A 20,920-nucleotide genomic window follows, 5' to 3' on the forward strand; every position below is an offset into this window, starting at 1 on the left:
TCATTCGGTCGCTTAGGCTTTTACATATAGAGAGATAAACTCTTTAAAAATTAAAAGACAATATTTTATAATATAGATTTTTTTTTGCTTTTCTTTTACTTGCTTCCTCCTCTATTTTGTTCAATCATAATTATAATTGAATACACACACATGCACACACATTTATATACCGTATATATATGTTTACCTATCTGCATTTACATACATATGGAGGTTTTTTTTGGTTGTTGCTTTTATATTAATGTAATGGAATCATCTCATGTATATTCCTCAGTGCATTTCACTTAACCACACTCTGAGGAAATTCCTCCAAGGCAGCTGCTTGGGTCTAACTTTTTCCAGATAACGGCAGCACAGTGTCCCAGGTATGGGTATATCATGGTGTGTTTACCATTTTGCTTTCATAGGCATTCACTTGGTTTCTATTTTTCTTGTACAATATAAAAACGGTTGCTATAAATATCCTTGTGGACAGCCTTGATTTCTTCTGAGCCCTGAAATCCTCCCTTTTCTTCATTTACTCTCCATGTTCAGTCACCAGCTCACTCAATTTTATCCCCGAGATCTCTATGGAATTTTTCTTCTCCCCACCTCCAGGGCTACTGCCTCATTGGTACCTTCATAATGTTTAGTCTGAATGGTTGTAATAACCTCTGAGTTGATCTTTCTACTTCAAGTTTAACCCTTCTCTTTCACTTTATCTCCTTCTTCTTCCAGAATAATCTTTCGAATATCCAAACTGACCTTATATTTTCAGGTACTTGCCTACCCTATAAATACATGGTACAGCTGGCTGAGGCAAATGGTAATGCATTTGACATGACATATGAAACCAATTCCTAGGCTGAATACAGAGCAGGTAAAAAGGAGACAACTTTCAAGTTCTAGAGGGCCTGTTCCATCTAAATTGTTACCTCATCCTTAGCTTTGATAAACTATTGCCACAAGTGAACATGGAACAGACTCGCCTCATAGTCTCATTTTTCTAATTGACTACCATCCCCAAAGCATCTGTAATATGAGGATCAAAGGTGACCTGGTCTGTTTGTTGTTCCCATTTCCCACTGCTCCTCTCCTCACATCCTTCACTCTGATCTCAGGTGATTACTCCCTGCTTGTTCGTCCTCTAGGGCAACGGTCGCCAACCTTTTGGGCCTCACGGACCACCAGTGGTCCACGGGCCACCAGTGGGCGACCGCTGCTGTAGGAGATTACTTAAGTGTTATGAAGGCTGTTTGACTTAATTGAGGCTTTGTCTCTGGAAGTAGTCATCTTGGGGTATAATGAGAACAGAAGGGAAAGCATAGCAGAGAGAAGCTAACATTAGAGGTCCCTGGGTCTATCACAGAAATCAGCTTCTGATTACACCTCAGAGTAAGGTAGTGACCTCTGCATTTTGTCACCCATTACACTCTATTCCAGGGGACACTTCTCTGGGTCTACTAAATTGAATTCTAGCTCTACTTATTGATCAACTATCATATTCCTAGCCACAGTTAAGGACAGTCACATACATGGTCACGTTTATGCCTCATGACCACTCTTCCAGGCTAATTTTATCATGCTAACTTTTCAAATAGGTAACAGGGGCTTCGAGAGGGAAAGTGGCTTGCCCAAATCACGTAGCTAACAATAGCAGTGTTCACCTTCAGACCTTAGTCTTCCCACCCATTATCAGCGAGTGCACTGTTGGTACAAGCCCAAGAGGACTCAGTGACATAGTCAAAGGTCATGGGGAAGGAGGAGGAATAGCTTTTGATCCTCCTGATTGGATACATGATTGAAAGTGTAGTTTGCCCAGGATCATTTTGACCCCAATAAAGATCTTTATTGAAGGCTTGCACATATGTCATTGTTATTTATCACTATTTACAGAACCAAATAAACATCTGGTAATAGTAGACAAAAAGTTATCATGAGCTTCCAAGCTTGGAGTATAAATGATTCTGCCCCATCAGCCTCAAATTACATTCCTATAAATTCAGCTTTACGAGAGTCTCTAATCCTCTTGCAATGCCCTATGAAACCCTGTGTCTGGGAGACTTCATGGTTTGGGTCCAATGTTCTAGTCTCTGCTGCATTCTCTAGAGATCGTGTCCTCTTTGGATTTTTTATTTCACACTTACTTATAATGGTTCTAGTTAACTCTTTGTGGTTTCTGTGGGAATTCCAGTTTCTTCTTCTAATCTCTGCTCTCTCTAAAAGTACAAGGTGAGAGTGGCAGAAAAATCTCTTAATTCTGGTCCATTTCTGGACCTTTTCATTTTCTCAGTTAACATTTATTAAATATATAAATTCCAGACACTACACTTAGTGCTGGAGATAGAAAGGTTTTGCTGCCCTTGAGGCTCTCACAGGCCAGTTTGGCAGAAATAATTCCAAAACAGTCTGACAAGCACCCAGTTTCAGCGCTGGCACACAGGAGGGAGAGGTCAGCTCTGCCCCTCAGAGAGAGCAAGTCCAAGATGGGGGAGGGGCTACAAGATGACTAAAATGAGGGATCCAACTTTCAGATTTCTTTGGGGAAGAGATCATTGCTTCTTCTTGCCCCACACAGAAAGACGGAGGAAGTCCATGGTTCTGCAGGTTTGTGGAAAGTCAGCAACTCTTCCTCAAATTAGCTGATTGCAGGTGGCTCCTGTCAGTGTAAGTGTAATCTGAGGACAAATGTCACCTTTTCTTGTAATGTTTCTTATTATTACATTGGCTTAATTTTCTTATTCTGTCTTAACCAAGGGTCCCTGGGTTTTTGAACATGCAGATCCATATTTGTATTACCTAAAGGTTTTGATCAAAACTTGGGATTAAAAGTTAACAGAGAAGATTCCATCCACAGCAAGCTGTGCCCCTTCTACAGGGTTGAGTCATCACTTAGATCTTGACCACGGACCGCGAAGCATGACCTCTTTCTATCTTTCCAGCGTTAAAAATTTCCAAGTACATTTCCATGACAAGTAAGAGTTAGCACTGGAAAAGGAGCTCTTCTATATTGGTTTGAGTCTCTTGGGATATCAAATCTAGAAAAAAAAATTAAGTGACATAGCCTTAATCATGGCCAGGCTAGACAGGGGTCACCGACTTCTAATGAGGTTACAATATCCTTAATTATCAGAAATGTGATAAGAGATGTATCCGGTCCTCTTGGTCCATTGCTGGAAAGGCATACAAGTGCCCTCGTTAGGCTAGGGTCAGACACAGAATAGGTAGCTGTAAATTCCATTGATGCACTGATGGAAGGTTGGATTGTATTAAAAGTAATTTGATCAAATCTTTAACCATGATGGTCATAATATTTGAAGACCAAGTCTAGGAATGTTGAGGAAAGAAGGATGGAAACTACATTATTAGTGTGTGTGTGTTTTTTTAAAAACTTGTAACATTCATTACAATGCATTATGTACTAAAATGGTAGGAGACTTATTAAACAAAGTGCTTACTCTCATGTAGAAAACTGGTTGAGGAGCATTGTAAAATTGTAGGGTCAAAATAACAGGACAAAAATGGGGAACTTGAAGGGCTGGAAAGGAGCCTTTTTGTGGTATAGTTGAATATGGGTGTCTAAATCGCTCATACAAGGCTGCAGAACACTTGAGGGACTGGACTAAGTCTGGAGAAGGAACCCTGATTAAGAGAAGTCAGAATCCTGGAACCAGAGAATTAGTAGTTATTAAGGTAAAGCTATAAATTAACTAGTTAGTTCGTCAGTTAATTTTTAAAAAGTCAACTTAATGCTAAGACAACCTCTACCAGACCCAGAAATGAAAGGCACTAGGGGAGCCATGTCACCAAGATGGCAGAATAGGAGACCCCAGGCTCCATCCCCCAACAAAGATCAACTATTAGCTGTCTTGGAGCAAAAATACACCTGCCAGGGTTCTGGGGTCCACTTAAGAAACTTCAGCAACACAATGGTACAAAACAACCTGAGAATAACCACACAAAAGGGGAGGGAGAACAGCTTCATTTTGCCTGCATCCCCCACCCCGCAGCTGACACTGCCCAGCACCAAGAGGGAACTCCCCAGCTAAGGCGCTGCCCTTACAGGGAAAGGAAGAGCAAGGTCGGAGGGCAGCTTCCCCAGCCCACTAGAGGCTGAAACTCAAGTTAGAGAGTTGGATCAAAAACAGATTGGAGAAAGGCATGCAGCTGACAACTATCTCTGAGGCTGACAGATAGGCTGACATAATAAGTTTGAGGGCTTGTGGGGCTCAGTGATAAAGGGAAGAAATTAAGTAGTATATATTTCCAGCTATAAAAACAGTCACGGGCTGTAAAGTAGAGCATAGGGAATATAGTTATTGTGATAACTATGCATGGTGCCAGGTGGGTACGGGACTTATTGGGGGGAGCACATTGTAAATTATATAAATGTCTAACCATTATGTTGTACACTTGAAACCAATAATATTGTATGTCAACTGTAATTGAAAAAAAAATATTTAAAGAAAAAAATAAGTTCGAGACCTTAGTGGGCCATTTTGCAAAGCTAGGAAGGCAAAAGAATCTGTAGGTTAAGGTCTGAGCACTGTGACGGACCTGGGACCTGATCGGGACACTAGGAGGTAGAATCCTTGGGAAAGTAAGAACAAAGGGGAGGCTGTCATGATGACTGATAATGAAATTGATAGAGTGCCCCATCCTGTTAGACCCCTAATACAAATGAAAAATGTAAATAGCAATTTCCTTAGACTTCTGATAATAAAGAAATACATCCCAAAACTCCTAGGAGAAAACTTGAATTCTTTCTGTCTCTGAAACTTGCAAATCTTATCATGCCTTTGAAATGTAAACACCCCAGGAGCTAACCAAAACATTGCACACAGAAACTGAAGGACAAAAGAGGCCTTTAAAAAAAAAAAACAGACTGCTGTAGCCAAAATTGATTTGTGAAAGAACTAAGGCTTTTTACGAAACTACTAGAACATAATAAGGATGAAAGAAAATGACTGTATATGGAAAGTAAGATATATGTTTTCTGTACAAGAAGGTATAAAAAAAAAGAGATGCATTTTTGTTGAGGGAAAGGAAAATAGAATGTGGTATTGTTATTTTGATAAAAGAATGATATAAAGAACATAGTCTTTTGGTAAAAGGTAAAAAAATATATAATTTTGTCCTAAATTAAAATGATTGTTTCAAAATACACAAGGAAAAGACAGGGCAAAAGCTGAAAGGCACATGAAAGTCGCAGGTTTGTGGAAAAGGAATCTTGAGGGAAGAATTCGATGTGTGGTCAGGCTGAGTAAGAGTGGAATAGATAACTAAGTCAATTGCCTCATGGTGTGTATATATGTGAACTCTCACCCGATTCTTAACCATGATTGTTTTTAAGTCTTTTGTCATTTGCAACAGTTATTATTTTGTTCTCATGCTTTTGCAGAAATGGTCCTGCCAAGATACTTCATTTTTTAGAAGATTCATGGAAAGACTGACAAGTACAGGTTTCTGATAACTAAGTTAACTTCCCTTCATGTGTGGGGGTAGGGGGTAACAATAAACCTCTTAAGAGCTTCCCCAAGGCTACCTTCAGAGCCCCACAATATGACCTGTCCTTCCCACATCAGTAAGATGACCTATTGCATTGATGACATAATGTTCCCATGTGAAGACTTGGCTCTGCTGGGACATCTGCCAGGGAAAGATGAAGGGTAAACCCACAGAAAATGAAAGGCCCAGAAACACCAAATGCCAGTGAGGAGGTGGAGAAAAGGAAACCCTGGTGCTCATGGAAATTGGTACAGTCACTATGGAAAACAGTATGGAATCCTTCAAAAATTTAAAGATAGAACTACCATATCATTAAGCAATTCCACTTCTGGGTATATATCTGAAGAAGATAAAAATCACTATTTTGAATAAATATCTGCACATTCATGTGCCTTACAGCATTATTCATAAAAGTCAAATTATGGAAACAAGCTAAGTGTCCATTAACAGAAAAATGGATAAAGAAAATGTAACACACACACACACACACACACACACACACACACACACACACACACTATCATTCAGCCATGAAAAAGAAGGAAATCCTGCCATTTGAAACAACATGGATGGATCTTGAGGGCATTGTGCTAAGTGAAATAAATCAGACAGAGAAAGATCAATATGTATGAACTCCTATGTGAAATCTAAAAACACCAACGTCTTAAAAACAGAGACTAGAATGGTGGTTATCAGAGGCTGAAGAGTGGGGGGAATGTGGAAATGTTGGTCAAAAGGCACACACTTTCAATTGTAAGATGATTAATTGAGCCTAATGCACAGCATGGCGACTGTAGTTAACAATATTGTATTGTGTACTTGAACATTGCTGTGAGAGTAGAGCTTTAATGTTCTCACAATAACAAAATGGTAATTATGTGAGGTAAAGGATGTGTTAACTCACATTTTGCAATATATCCAAGTATGAAATCATCACATGATACATCATAAACTTACACGGGGTTATATGTTAATATAACTAGGGGAAAGGAGGCTTGGGGTAAAAGACTCACTCAGGAAGGGGGCCTTGGAAATGTGAGAGCACTTGAAGTCAGCCTTATGTGATGTCCATGACGGGTCCACATTACATTCTTCTGGATTTATGCAGTGTTAGAATCCCAAAAATGTTTGAGAAGTACAGACTGTAGGATTTCTCCAGCTCGGCCTTCTTAATTTACAGGTGAAGACATTGAGGCCCAGGGCACAGCTATGTAGTATCAGCTGTGACTTCCCATTCTGGATTCTGGGTTTTCTCTATGACTTCCCTCCACGCCATTTAACTGGAAAAAGTTTTTAGTTCAACACATACCCAGCACCCATGACATACCATGTGGCAGAGGGTGGCAATGCAAAGATGTGTATAAAGCTTACGATCTAATTGAGGAGACAGCATTTCAGAACTAATTATATTCTACCAGATAAAAATTATTAATAGACTTAAATTACGTAGTAAATGCATAAATGAAAATGCTAAGTGAAAAAGCGGGAAATAAAATTGTATGTATGTTCTGATAGCAATTCATTAAAAAAAAAATAGGGACTGGAGAAATGCAATAATCCATTAATGAGCCAAGTGCTATGAGAGGTGCTAAAACCTTGTGTTATAAATACTTGTGCGCTCACTTGAGGGGCAGCACCCCGTGTTTGGGCTCAGTGTTGTAGCTCTGCATCTTGCCCCCGTAGAAGCAGCTCAGTAGATGCTGAAACAATCAAGTTCCCTTCCATAACGCGGCCCCTACCCCAAAGGAGCACCTCTCCTAAAGAGGAGAATAGAAGGGAGTGAGAATGAATGAGGTTAGAATTCAGATGGACCAGGGAGGGCAAGGATCTGAAAGGATAGTCGCTAAAAGTAAAAAAAAAAAAAAAAAAAAAAAAAGCCTAGTGCCCTCCTGACAGATGGAAACCGACGAGCGCCCCCTGCAGGCGGTATGGATGCTCACAGGGTCACCAGTAGCTCAGCCGGCGGGCGAGGCAGTCTCGGCTTCCCGGTCCACGGTGGGCGCCTGTGGGCACCTTGGGCTACAGGTGACTTCGCACGTGGTGCCGGCGCCAGTCGGACCTGCCCCGTGGGCAGTGCGTCCTGGGAGGCGAGGTCCGGGGTAAAGACCGGCTTGGGAGAGGCCTGGGGAAACGCCCTGGTGCTGATGGCTGAGTCTAAGCCGCCAGCCGAGGGGAGGAATGAGGCTGAAAGTTAACTCTGGGGCGCTGCCCTCCCCGCTTCCAACACAGGCACACGGCAGGGTCTCCTCTGGAGACAGTCAGGGGATGCACGCTCTCACTGCGTCAGATGCCTCCAGTAAGCCCACTCGCAAATGTGTCCCAGGGCTTCATTCGTGCACGCTGGGGACAAAAACAAGGTGGGAGGGCTCTCTGCCTGCCCCGCATTTCACAGCAAGGTGCGGCACCCCTCCTGCCCACCCCCCACCCTCAACGGGCAAGTGTCCCGGCTCCTTCTCCGTCCCTCTCTCCTCGGGCCCACCTCCTCCTCCCCCCTTCGCCTCCCCCCACCCCCACGTCTGCCCCGCGTCATCGCCCCCTTTCCCCTCCCATCTCCCCTCGGTGAGCGGCTGGGCTCTGCCTCCTCCGCAGTCTCTGCCGCGGGCTCCCGGAGGTGCCGGCCAGCGGTGGCGGGGCAGCCTCTGGCCCTGGAGAGTCAGCGGGGCTCCTGGCAGCAGCGCCCCCATCCTCCCTGCGTCCGCAGCTCCTGGCGATCACCTCGCGGGAGCTCTTTTGATTCCTACTGGGCAGCGCCCTGGGGACTGAATAAGCGTCACAGGTAAGGATGGAGCGTGTCCCCCCCCCCCCCCGCGCCCCCACCCCAACCGCGGGCGAGACCCTAGCTAGAAGTTGGAAGTTTTCCTTAAAAAGGTAGTGCCCATCCAAGGAGAGCTTTTTTTGACGGACTCTAAAGATGGGATCAAACTTAGCATTTTGTCCTCAAAGAAATGAACTTCTCTTCCAATAGGCAACTGTGTACAGTTTGATATTAAACTGCCTCTGTACAGTTTAATATCAACAGTACGGTGTTTGCATTGGAATATAAATGGGATTCTTTCTACTTAGGCAGTGCCAGAGAGGAACCTCTTCATTTTTATGATTATTAGCAGATGCTATTGCAAAAGGTGTAAAACACATTCTCATAAAGTCTGCTCCTGAAAACCTCTTGGGCAGGGTTCCTGTGAAAGCTAGAATCAATCAATCTCTTCAACTTGACTGCAAAAGGAGCAGTGGAAAACCGTTCTAAAATAAGAAGGTGAAAAGAAATAGAACAGCGTTAGACTTGCTGTAAAACACTCTAGCCCTCCCCGCCCCCCAAAAAAAGCGGGGGGGGGGGGGGATAGATGAAACAAGATTGGCGAAATATTGATAACTGTTGATGGGCACACGGGGATATACTTCTTACTCTACTTGTGTGTAGCTTGGATATCTTCTGTAATAAAAAGTTTTGAAAGTTGTAGAAATATTCTTGCCCGATTCCTCTGACCTTTTTACATTGTCATTGGTTTGAAATGAAGCTGCATGTCCTATCTAGGTGCCCCCTCCCCCCTTTTATGAATCCTACTAACTTCTGGAATTCTCATTTTATCCCAAGTACATTTGCCTCTAGAGAGGATTATAAAAGTCACATTTTGCTACTTGGAGACTTATGCTTAGAATCTGTTTTATAATTTGTAGAAAGAATGTTCAAATCCCAGCCAAATAAGACATCTAGGCTTGAAAGTAGTGGCCAAGCATCATTTGGAATTCTATTTTTAAAGGAAATATCAGAGGAGCTCCTTTAGTGTGAGAAGGGATTGAACTCTCCAGAATTTTCTTCCAGACAGCCCAGAAACCCGGGGGCTTAAAAGAAACGTTTTCATGTTTTTAAATGTGAGACTGTTTAGCCTATGTGTGCTTGGCACATAGTATGTACCATTATGTGTTAAAACAAACCGTTGCTAATGTGAGTTAATTTTCCCTATTGAGTAAATTATTTATCTTTCCCTGCCCAATGCTCAAGCATGTTGCATTTTAACAGCAGGATCAGATTCAGAATTTTGGAGGTTGAAGCTTCCTCACTTAGCACTGAGTTAATTGCCGATGAGAAATCTGAGATGAGAGATTAGAAAGCAGCGAAGTCAGATTAGTGGAACAAAAGTTATTTTATAACTTTGCTTAACTAAAAATTTCTTCAAAAGTTTCAAATATGTTAAATTGATGTATGATTAGCAAAAAATAAAAAATTGTGATCAAAAGCTGCTTTAAAGCCTGAAAAGTAGCAAACCTAATACACTGATAGACATTCTTTGCTTTCAAAGATCAACTTGCAAGATATAAAAGTAAGTCCGGGGCCATATGCTGTGCACTTCCTATCTCAATGCATGAGAGAGCCAGCAGAGGGTTCCTCCGGGTTCCCCTACTGCCATTCACCCCAAGTTTGATTTACACACAGCATAGCCATTGCATACATTGAAATGTACATGCCCGGGAAAAATAGCTGGAAAAAAAATGAAGGATTTTTTTTTATTGTGATGAGAAACAGAAGATGTGTGTTCCTGTAAAATAATCAACTGTGTAAGGTTACCATCTTCCTTTCCCTCATGTGCTGCCAAAGTCTTAAAGCAGACATTACTTTGTCTCCATTCCTGAAACTAAAGTTGAAACTCATGCTATGGTATGATATTTTGAATAGAAATTGGCACATTGTCAATGAACTTTCTTGCCTTCAGCATAGGATCAGCAGAGAGCATATCCTTTGGGAATGGATTATAAAGTATTTGATAAACATATGTGAAATATTTGGCAGCGTGAAGATTTTCCTTCATGTTGAAATGAATTGCAGCACATTGGGGGGGACTATTTAGCAATGCTGTAGGTCATAGTGGAAGTGTGCTGGCACTGCAACGGTCTTCGGAAAACCACCTGCCAGAAAATTGTCTGGCTGTAGACAGCATTATCAGCTCTCAGTTCATCAGGATGGGCTCTGTGGCCTGTGGATGGGTTTTCTAAATGTGATACATTCCATATGTGACAACCATTTTGTGTATTAGTCAGTTACTTCTCCCCCTGCTGAATTCCACATGCTTTTCAAATAAATTCTATATCACAGCTCAGAAATGTAAACAATTTAAATGCAGGGCCTTAGATTTGCTATCACCAGGCTAACTTTGCCATCTAGTGGTAGCAATGTAGATAGCAGGCAAGTTCCCATCCTGGAGGATTAGGAATTGAAGCTTCTTGAGGATCATGGGTGAATAAGTTAACTTGTGTTTTCTCATTTGTGGCTTAAATTCTTAAAAAATATGTATTTTTATTGATTTCATAGAAGAAGGGAAAGGGATAGAGAGAGAGACAGAAACATTAATGATGAGAGAGAATCATTGATTGGCTGCCTCCTGCACACCCCACTGGGGATGGAACCCACAGCCTGGGCATGTGCCCTGGCCAGGAATGGAACCGTGACCTCCTAGTTCATAGGTTGATGTTCAACCACTGAGCCATGCTGGCCTGGCATCATCTGTGGATTAATCTAGGATGTTAGAGCTGAAAGAGATCTTAGAAATGTTCTAGTCTAACTTGATAGCTAAGAAGAACTATCGCAAGAACCTTAAATAAGGAGTCTTTGAAATGGTGCATAGTCTCCAGTACCTGTTTGTTGAATAAACAAACAAATCTATCTTCCCTTTTCCAATTCTTGTCTCTCTCGCAACACTGCTTCATGCCACCGTAAAATGTTACTGTGATCTGTGTTCAGGTCTAAAATTGCGTGCCTGTATACTTTTCCTTAAAATGAAAATTTTCATTTATGTTTAAGATGGCTGAACCAAACATTTTCCCACTTTGTATCACTCCCTACTTCCTCTTTCTTTCTAAACACCCAGGGCAGACAATTTTTAAAAAACCAGATTCTTACCTTTGCAAGTGTATTGATTTCCTATTGCTGCTGTAAAAGAGTATTGAAGACGTAGTGACTTAAACAACACCTTACCTTACATTCCCGAAGGCCAGGAGTCTAACGTAGGTCATCAGGACTGCTTTCCTCCTGAAAGGTCAGAGAGAGAACCACCTTTCTTGCGTTTTTCAGATCCTGGAGGCCACCCCACATGCCTGGGCTCGTGACCCTGCACCCCCTCTGACCCCTGCCTCCACCTTCATCGCTCCTGCTCACTCCGGGCCCTCCTACCTTCTTATAAGGATCGCTGTGATTACATTGGGCTCACCTGGGTAACCCAAGCGAATCACATCGCAGAATCCTTAATCCCATTTGCAAATCTTTCACCACGTAAGGAACGTATTTCCAGGTTCTGGGAATTAGAATGTGGCTCCCTTTGGCAGCCATTACTTGGCATAAACAATGAGAGACACAGCAGTGGGAAATGTATGAAGTCCCTTATAAATATCTACCTATGTGTGGACTTCCATTGTTTTATGTTAATAGTAATATGTTGCCGCTATATTGTTGAATGTATGTCATGCTCTGGGCATATTAGTTCCTTACAAAAATACTTTAAGGTATTCGCCCTATTTAACAAATGTGGGAAATAATGTTTGGAGAGATTGAGTAACCCAGTGGTCGGCAAACTCATTAGTCAACAGAGCCAAATATCAACAGTACAACGATTGAAATTTCTTTTGAGAGCCAAATTTTTTAAACTTAAACTTCTTCTAACGCCACTTCTTCAAAATAGACTCGCCCAGGCCGTGGTATTTTGTGGAAGAGCCACACTCAAGGGGCCAAAGAGCCGCATGTGGCTCGCGAGCCGCAGTTTGCCGACCACTGGAGTAACCTTCATAAAGTCACACAGCTAAAAAGCAGCATGTATAGACTTAAATTGGTTTGACTCCTATGCCCACTGCCTCCATAATGATGGAAACACCCCGTTCTTACTCTTCATATTTGTTAACGTCACTAAAACTGCTATTTTCTCAAGGCTGACATTTCATACACGTTGTAACTTAAAGGCTGCGCTGCAGCCAGTAATTACCATTAGTGAGGGCCTGCAGTGGGAACTGAACTTAGTAAAATACATTTTCTTCTCTACACCTGCCCCCGATTTGTGAAAGTGACTTTTAAAGTTTTTACAGGTGTTCTCCAAAACCTGACCCATTAAGGCTTGCCTTACACTTGTTTAGTCTTATTAGTAACAACCCCTCGTCTCCTGCTATGGGCTTTTGCCTAAGCCAGCACTTCTCTCTGTTGGTATTTAGAAATATCAGGGCCAGGTCACAGCGTCTACCTGTTGTATGTCAATCTTTATTGAGCAGGTAGGGTATGAAAGTGAAGGAAGGAGATGGCTGGAGCATGTTTTCATACTTATTATGCATGTGTATAAATGTAGGCAGTGATGTGTGTGTGTGTGTGTGTGTGTGTGTGTGTGTGTGTGTGAGGGGAACAGGTGGTTGAGATCTTGGATGGTTAAGAAAAGGACAGGCAAGTTGTAGAAAGTGTCTGTGCAATCCTTGATGTGTCCTAACATATACATAAGGTAGGAGTTGGTGTTGGCCAGCACTGCCCCCTTGAATGTTTAACAGATTAAGGCAAAATTCTGTTCCGTGACAGCATACTATTTATATACATGAATTTGGACACCCACCTCACCATGCATTACAAGGGACAGGTGAAAAGAAAGGCCTGAGTAAGTGTGAGTGTATCACCTGGTGAGGGAACGCAATCAGTGCCAGTCCTTGATGTTAAGCCAGCAGCCTCATTTTTCATATACAAGAAAAACAGTTCATGTGAAATGTTTAATATAGTGAGCAGCCTTCTCACCGTTCATTAGTCCACCTGCCCTACCTGAGCTAAAGTATAAATATCATTATGTCATGCCAGTAATATTCTATACATTTTAGATAGATTCCCTCAGAAAGTTAGTTTTTTCTTTCACTGCAAGTCACTCCCTTAGAAATATTATTTTGACATGGACTCTGTTTCTTTTTAGGCTGAGGGCCTGATTCAGTTCCAGAATTCCTATGTAGATCCAGGCTATAAATAAGTCACAGGAAATGCTGTTTGAGTGTGCTGTGAGCGGGTGATGTTTAATCATATTTAAGATTAACAGTAATGAGAAAAATATATTACAAAAACACAGATGTTTGTAGGAAGGAGTAATTAGGAAAAAATTCATTTGGGAAGTCTCTAAAGTGAAGCCGTCCTTGAACAGAACAAAACACAACGGACAATAAAGGGAGTTTGAGAGTGTGTTGGAAACCATCCTAAAATAAAAATATTTGACTGTAAAATTGACTTTTTAGAAAACTAAAAGTGCTGTAACTTTAGCTCATGTAATAAGTTATTTCAAAGTGATATTTTTAAAAATTAAATTTAGTGGGGTAACATTGGTTAATAGAATCATATAGGTTTCAAGTGTACATTTCTTTAAAAAAAGTATGTTTTATTGATTTTAGAGAGAGGAAAGGAGAGGGATAGAGAGATAGAAACATTGATGAGAGAGAAACATCAATGGGCTGCCTCCTGCACGTCCCCTACTGGGGATTGAGCCCAAAACCCGGGCATGTGCCCTGACCTGGAATCAATCCTGTGACCTTTTGGTTCATGGGTCGATGCTCAACCACTGAGCCACACTGACCAGGTTCAAGTATACATTTCTATGATACATTAGTGCATTGTGTGCCCACCACCCAAAGTCATGTCATCTTCTATCACCATATATCTAGCCTCCTTTACCCTTTACTATCCTCCTACCCCCTTCCCTCTGGTAGCTGCCACATGTTGTCTGCACCTATGAGTTTCAGTTTTATATCCCACATATGAGTGAAATCACATGGTTCTTAGCTTTTCCTGACTTACTTCACTTAGCATAATGTTCTCAAAGTCCATCCATGTTGTCACAAACGGCAGGATTTCATCGTTTCTCATGGCTGGGTAGTATTCCATTGTCTGTCTGTACCACATCTTCTTTACCCAATGCTCTAGCGAAGGACACTTTGGTTGTCTCCATGTCTTGGCCACTGTGAATCATACTGCAGTGAGCATAGGGTGCACGTATCTTTGAGAATAAATGTTTTTGAGTTTTTCGTGTAGATACCCAGAAGAGCGATCGCTGGGTCATATGGTAACTCTATTTTTAATTTTTTGAGGAACTGCCATACTGTTTTCCATAGTGGCTGTACCAATTTATAGTAATATTAATTCACCCATGAAGGTAGAACAATAATGATGAAAGAACCTGATTTTGATGCTTACCATGCTTTGGGCTCATTGGTGAGAGCATATATCATCTCATTTAATACCCATAATTATGATATGAGGTAGAGATCATTATTATCCCCACTTTTCAGGTGAGGATGGAACTTAATGAACTTCCCAAATCCATATGCCTCATAAGTGGTAAAGATGAGACTTAACCTAAGTCTTCTCACTCCTTGGTCTGCACGTGTAACCACTATGCTGGTTATACGTGCAGACCAAATATTCTACATACTATCACAGTCACTTTCTGAGAGCATAGCAAACAAACAAAAAAAGTAGTAAGTCATCTTTGGTAGTAGTTATATGTGGTCATTTCTGTTAATAATGATCAGGTACAAATGTGCAGTAGTATTTGCTCTAACAGTACAAGTTCATCTGCATACCCTGGTATTCTTGCTTCCTTCCTAATTCCCATCTACTCCATTTATTTCCATGGTCCAACCCACAATCAACGGTGTGTACACTGACTCATGGTGGAGAGCAATGACTGCAACCTCACTTTCATTAACCAAAATGAAGCCTCAACTCCAAGCCATCTGGAAAGTGACAGTTAAGGTCACAATTATAATGGAATATTGGATAAAAGGAGGAAGATGAGGGAAGACAAGAAATGTTATAGATTTCAAATTATAGATGCCCCAGCAATGGGGACTGCATCTCGTTAGGTCAATGAGTTAGTGCTTTTTGAATGTTGGGCATATGTAGATGGAGCCAATGAACTCTGGGTTGCTCTATCAGTGAGAGCTGTCATTTACATTACATTGACATTTTACCACCAGGCAAACTTAGATTTTCCAAAAGAAAGCATCCATACACATTTGTCCAATTTTAAATTACAGGCCAAATTAAGCTAACTAAATCCATGTCCTCTTATTACTGTGATTCTGAGGTCATGTTACAAGGCTGTGCCCTTCCCATGCCCAAGGATAGATGTGGGCATGGCTTTTATTTTTGTGGAGCTCGCTCCAAGGGCACCAGACAGGGCTGGGCAACTCATGCCACTGCACCATCTGTGGCATCAGATGTTGGAGGCATCTCATACCAGCCTACTGAAATTGAATCTTTTCAGATCTCTTATTAAGTCACTTATATAAAAGTAAGTTATTTTTTTTCTTATTAAATCACTGAACCATTCACTGTTAGCAGTTGCTAAGATAGCAAAAGAGCAAACTTCAGAATAAATTTATTTTGTACACAAACATGGAGCAGATATCATTTGAAACCTGGTTAAGCAATCATCCCTGGAAAGACTGCCTTCCAGGGTGTGGCTCAAGCTACTATACTAGGGCCTTGGTTTACTATGATTCTTGAACTGTACTGAGTATCAGAATTGCCTGGAAGGCTGGTTAAAACATAGATAGCTGGGAACCTGCCCCCTCCTGGAGAGTTTTGGACAGTAGGTGGTTGGGCCCTGAAATGATCACTTCTAACACATTCCTGGGTGATGCTGGCCCGGCTACTCTGGGGAGTACAAGCTCGGCATCCTTTAATATGACAGGGTGTATAGTTTGCCAGACACCAATACAGAATTTCATTAACAAATTAATAACATTCTTTTGAGTTGTTCGTGTTTCATTTTGAGTCCCAAGTCAGGAATAAAAGCAATGCCTCGGCTCAAAGCAGTTAGGTAGGAAGTGTTTCCCCTTACTCACAGGAAAGTCAGTCTTTTTGTTCTGTTCAGACCTTCAACTGATTGGGTGAGGCCCACCCACACTGAGGAGATAAAACTGCTTTGCTCATTCTACTAATTCAAATGTCAGTCTCATCCAGAAACACCCTCACAGGCACACCCAGGGTAATGTGCAGCCAAGTACCTGGGCACCCTGTGGCCTAGTCAAGTTGATACTTAAAACGATTACATGGGGCTTTCTTAAAAGTCTGCCTACAGAGTTAGGACACAGAGCACGTGTTTCATTTCGTAAAGAGTAGGGAAACTTCTATATTTTTGTTCATATTCTAGTTCAATGGAGAGGTTATGTAGTATATGTTTTATCAAAGAATGTTGTTTATTAATAAAGTTCTTTACTCCTATATGGCAAAATGAACTCTGTTGTATCAAGCGATGTCGTATTCGACTCTGCCTCAGAGATAACTTGTGGTTTTCATGCCGGTGCACAGGACCCTATGGGTGTGCCCTGGGTTAAGGAACATTCCTAACATTCTTCATTACTTTGTTTTCCTCACACACACACACACACACAAAAAAAAAAAAATTAGCAGAAAGCATTGAGTGTCCAAGTGTTGTAGGAATAATGTAACTTTGAATTTGCCTCTGCTCTATACTAAATGCAAATCATTTGCTAAGCCTGGATATTTTAGCTATTAGTTAAAAATGATGTGGAGCATAGCTTACAAATTTCAAAATTGCTGCTCCAAAACGTGCCACCACTGGCCCCACCCTCAGGAAGCAACAACTGACAAACATCAGTTCCACTACAGAGATTTGCATACCTGTGAGCCTAGGGAGGCAGGAAAGGAGGGCAAGAAGAGGTAAATACAAGAAAATGTAATATATGATCGATCATCACTCACAACTCTAAAATTACTTAACACAGAACCACTGCTCTCGGAGGAGGAGACCCATGATGAACGGGACTATACTTAGTCTCTATCCTGCTCCCCCAAGTAGCCGATTCAGAGTCATAGCCTGTGCTCCATAAATTCTTGTAACTAATGTTAACATAGAGGAAAAGCCCACTATGACACATGTTTGTATGTTGCTTTGCTTTCAGTGGTTCTCAACCTTTCTAATGCCGCGACCCTTTAATACAGTTCCTCATGTTGTGGTGACCCCCAACCATAAAATTATTTTCGTTGCTGCTTCATAACTATAATTTTGCTACTGTTATGAATCGTAATGTAAATATCTGTGTTTTCCGATGGTCTTAGGCTCTACAGCAGCAGTTTTCAACCTGTGTGTCGCGACCCACAAGTTGAGAACCGCTAGCAGGGTCACCTAAGACCATCGGAAAACACAGATATTTACATTACGATTCATAACAGTAGCAAAATTACAGTTATGAAGCAGCAACGAAAATAATTTTATGGTTGGGGGTCACCACAACATGAGGAACTATATTAAAGGGTTGTGGCATTAGAAAGGTTGAGAACCACTGCCTTAGATGGTAGTTCCAGGCACAACTTTGTTAAAAAAAAAAAAAAAAGTACAGAGTACATTTTTCTAACTTTAGCATAAAATGGCCTGTGCATATTTTTTTATGATAAGGGGTTCTGCTTGTAAAAAATCAAAGCAGGTCAACAGCAGATGACCCCATTTATTTATTTCATAAGCCTCTACTGCTTTTAGAATAGTATCTGGTGACTTCAATTACGTCATCAATCAGCTTGGTCCGCAAACCATGGTTCTGGGAAATCCACTGTATTCTAATGAACGCTTTTTTGAACTCTGTGCGAGGATTTACACTCTAGAGATGAGGAATCTTATGATTTTTGCGTTTAAGGAGCCAAGTGCAGGGGAAGTGCTGGCCATCTCCTGATACCTGTCAGTCTAAGTCATCTGGAAATAAGGTTGCAGGATACCTAGGAAAGAGGAGAGTGTGGTTTGGGCAGTAGAGACGCCCCAGTTAGCTACCCCGTCCTACTCTCCCACTCATTGGGCTGCCTGGGGAGGTAGAGGTGGAGATGGCAGGCTGGGGGAGGGGCAGAGTTAGGGCTGGTGGTGGGAAGATTGGGGGAAAAACAATCTACTGATTTGGGAAATCTGCATGAGCCTACTTTACAGGGTGTTTAATCGGGATAAAACCTAAGTTCAGGGAAAATAAGGACTCCTGTTTATGGTGAAGATGGGACCCAAGGCCTAAATGACATGGATAAGTAACATTTAAAAAGAACATGTTGTAAAGCTCCTCTTTTCTCTTTCTATTTTTTTTTTTTTTAAGGACAAAAGAAAAGAACAAAATGGAAAAGGCGCTACTGTGGTTGATCCTTTTCACCCTTGGGTGGGCCCTCCCCGAGGGATCAGAGATGGAGCAGGATGCTACGTGGCATTTGAGGAAAGTACCCCGGGTTGTCAGCGAAAGGACTTTCCGTCTCTCGAGCCCCACATTCGAGGCCGAGGCCAAGATGGTGTTGCCGAAAGTGTGTGGCATCGAGTGCCAGGAAGAGCTCCCGGCTCCCAGCCTCGCGGACCTGGAAGCGTCTCTCTCCTACGAGACTGTCTTTGAGAACGGCACCCGCACCTTGACCAGAGTGAGGGTGCAAGGCCTGGTGCCGGAGCCCGCGCAAAACAGCTCCACGAGGGGCGCGCCGGCGAGGCGACGGCGGCAGGTGTATGGCACCGACAGCAGGTTCAGCATCTCGGACAAGCGATTCCTGACCAGCTTCCCTTTCAGCGCGGCCGTGAAGCTGTCCACGGGCTGCAGCGGCGTGCTCGTGTCCCCCACGCACGTCCTGACCGCTGCCCACTGTGTGCACGACGGGCAGGGCTACGTGAAAGGGAGTAAAAGGCTGAGGGTGGGGCTGCTGAAGATGAGGAATAAAGGCGGTGGCAAGAACCGCAGGGGTTCCAAGAGGAGCAGGAGAGAAGCGAACGGCGATGCCCCAAGAGAGGGCCGCGGAGAGGACCTGCAGGCGAGAGCCAAGGCTGGGAGGGGAAGGGCGAGCTCCGCCGGGGGTCAGAGAGGCGCTGGGGGTCCGAGAGGCGCTGGGGGCAGGCCCTCCTTCCAGTGGACCCGGGTCAAGAACACCCACCTCCCCCGAGGCTGGGCCGCGGGCCGGAGGGGGGCCGCCGCCTTGGACTACGACTACGCTCTCCTGGAGCTGAAGCGCGCGCACAAGCAGAAGTACATGGACCTGGGCGTCAGTCCGGCCATCCGGGAGCTGCCCGGGGGCAGGATCCACTTCTCCGGCTTCGACCGGGACAGGGCCGACCAGCTGGTCTACCGCTTTTGCAGCGTGTCCGAGGAGTCCGGGGACCTCCTCTATCAGTACTGCGACGCCGAGCCGGGCTCCACGGGCTCCGGGGTCTACCTGCGTCTCAGGGAGCCGGACAGGAGCTGGAAGCGCAAAGTCATCGCGGTCTATTCCGGCCACCAGTGGGTGGACGTCCACGGCGAGCAGAAGGACTACAACGTGGCGGTGCGCATCACCCCCCTCAAGTTCGCCCAGATCTGCCGCTGGATCCACGGCGAGGGCGCCGACTGTGCCTACGGGTAACGGGCGACCCGAAGCCAGGCCGTGGGCGGTGCAAAAGCGCAGGGAAAACCGGTTCCGGTTATTGGAGCCAGGATCCCCTCGCCGATTGTGCCTGGACACGAGCTCTATGGATAGCGTTTCACTATTTTTATACATCGACTTTCTCAAGATCAGGAGATTTCCCTGCATTTAAAACCGTGTAGGTAAAGATAGTTGGTGGGCATTTCCATGCCACGTAGACATTCTTCTTTACATGGTGGGTGAGTTTGGTTTGTGGAAAGTAATTTTTTTGTCTCCTTCTGGCCTTCTTACGAATTAGACACTCTTTGACACTTCAGGCTGGTGCTGTAAGTGATGTGGTTTCTCAGTGCAGTGATTCTCAGGGTCCTTTCTCCAAGAAGACTCTAATGTGGTGCTGGTTGCAAATTAAATGGGAAACGGCATACACAGAGGCGGACGGTAACATTTCAAATCGAGTTAGAGGCAAAAATCTGCAGCAGTTAGGACTACTCTGAGATGGACCCATTCAGTTAGTTCATGCCCTCAGTGTCTCTATTGCTTTCTCTTGGGTCTGAGAAACTTTAGTTTTTTTGTTTGTTTGTTTTGTTTTTTTTTTTAAAGAATTACAAGGAATAGCTTTATCAACAAAACTGTCAACTATTTTACTGCTTTGAAAAACATCGGCCGAAGGGTGTACGGTTTAAAATGAAAGAAATACTTCATCCTAGGAAATAAGTCTAGTTTGAAAATAGGGAAGCTGAGACCTTTTAAGATCTCGAGTTTTTATTCAGCTGGTGTTCTAGCCATGGGCTTCTCATGCATGCAGCGGGGAGACAGCGCCACAGTTGTACGTCAGTGATCTTGCATTTGAAAGGCACGTCACTTTATGCTGTGCAGTCTCCGTGTGTGTCCAGGACAAGCAATTCTCGTCGTTTTCAAGCCAGAGTCTTTTTTCCCCTTGACAAAATTCAGCTTTCTTCGTAGGGCCTTAGGCATATTATTTTTGGCAAATTCTCTGGGTAGCAATTTTACATAGGTTCCTTAAAATGCATATGATCTAAGAATACTTTTAAAAAGAAGGTTCTGATT

The 20,920-nt window shown here is 43.0% G+C and overlaps 1 protein-coding gene across 1 annotated transcript; it reads left to right on the plus strand.

The window, feature by feature from the left end:
* The first annotated feature begins 8,097 nt into the window (after positions 1–8,097).
* On the plus strand, positions 8,098–20,429 carry PRSS35 (serine protease 35). The gene is made up of 2 exons (XM_008144478.3): positions 8,098–8,263; positions 18,577–20,429. Exon 2 carries the CDS (start codon positions 18,596–18,598, stop codon positions 19,850–19,852), a length of 1,257 nt encoding a protein of 418 aa, XP_008142700.2. The 5' UTR covers positions 8,098–8,263; positions 18,577–18,595; the 3' UTR covers positions 19,853–20,429.
* The last annotated feature ends 491 nt before the right edge of the window (positions 20,430–20,920 follow it).

Source organism: Eptesicus fuscus, chromosome 10 (assembly GCF_027574615.1).
Source record: "Eptesicus fuscus isolate TK198812 chromosome 10, DD_ASM_mEF_20220401, whole genome shotgun sequence".
Classification (NCBI taxonomy): Eukaryota; Metazoa; Chordata; class Mammalia; order Chiroptera; family Vespertilionidae; genus Eptesicus; species Eptesicus fuscus.

Bases quoted from the DNA above. Each gene is read 5' to 3' on its own strand.
- PRSS35 (XM_008144478.3), top strand. From the start codon at position 18,596: ATGGAAAAGGCGCTACTGTGGTTGATCCTTTTCACCCTTGGGTGGGCC.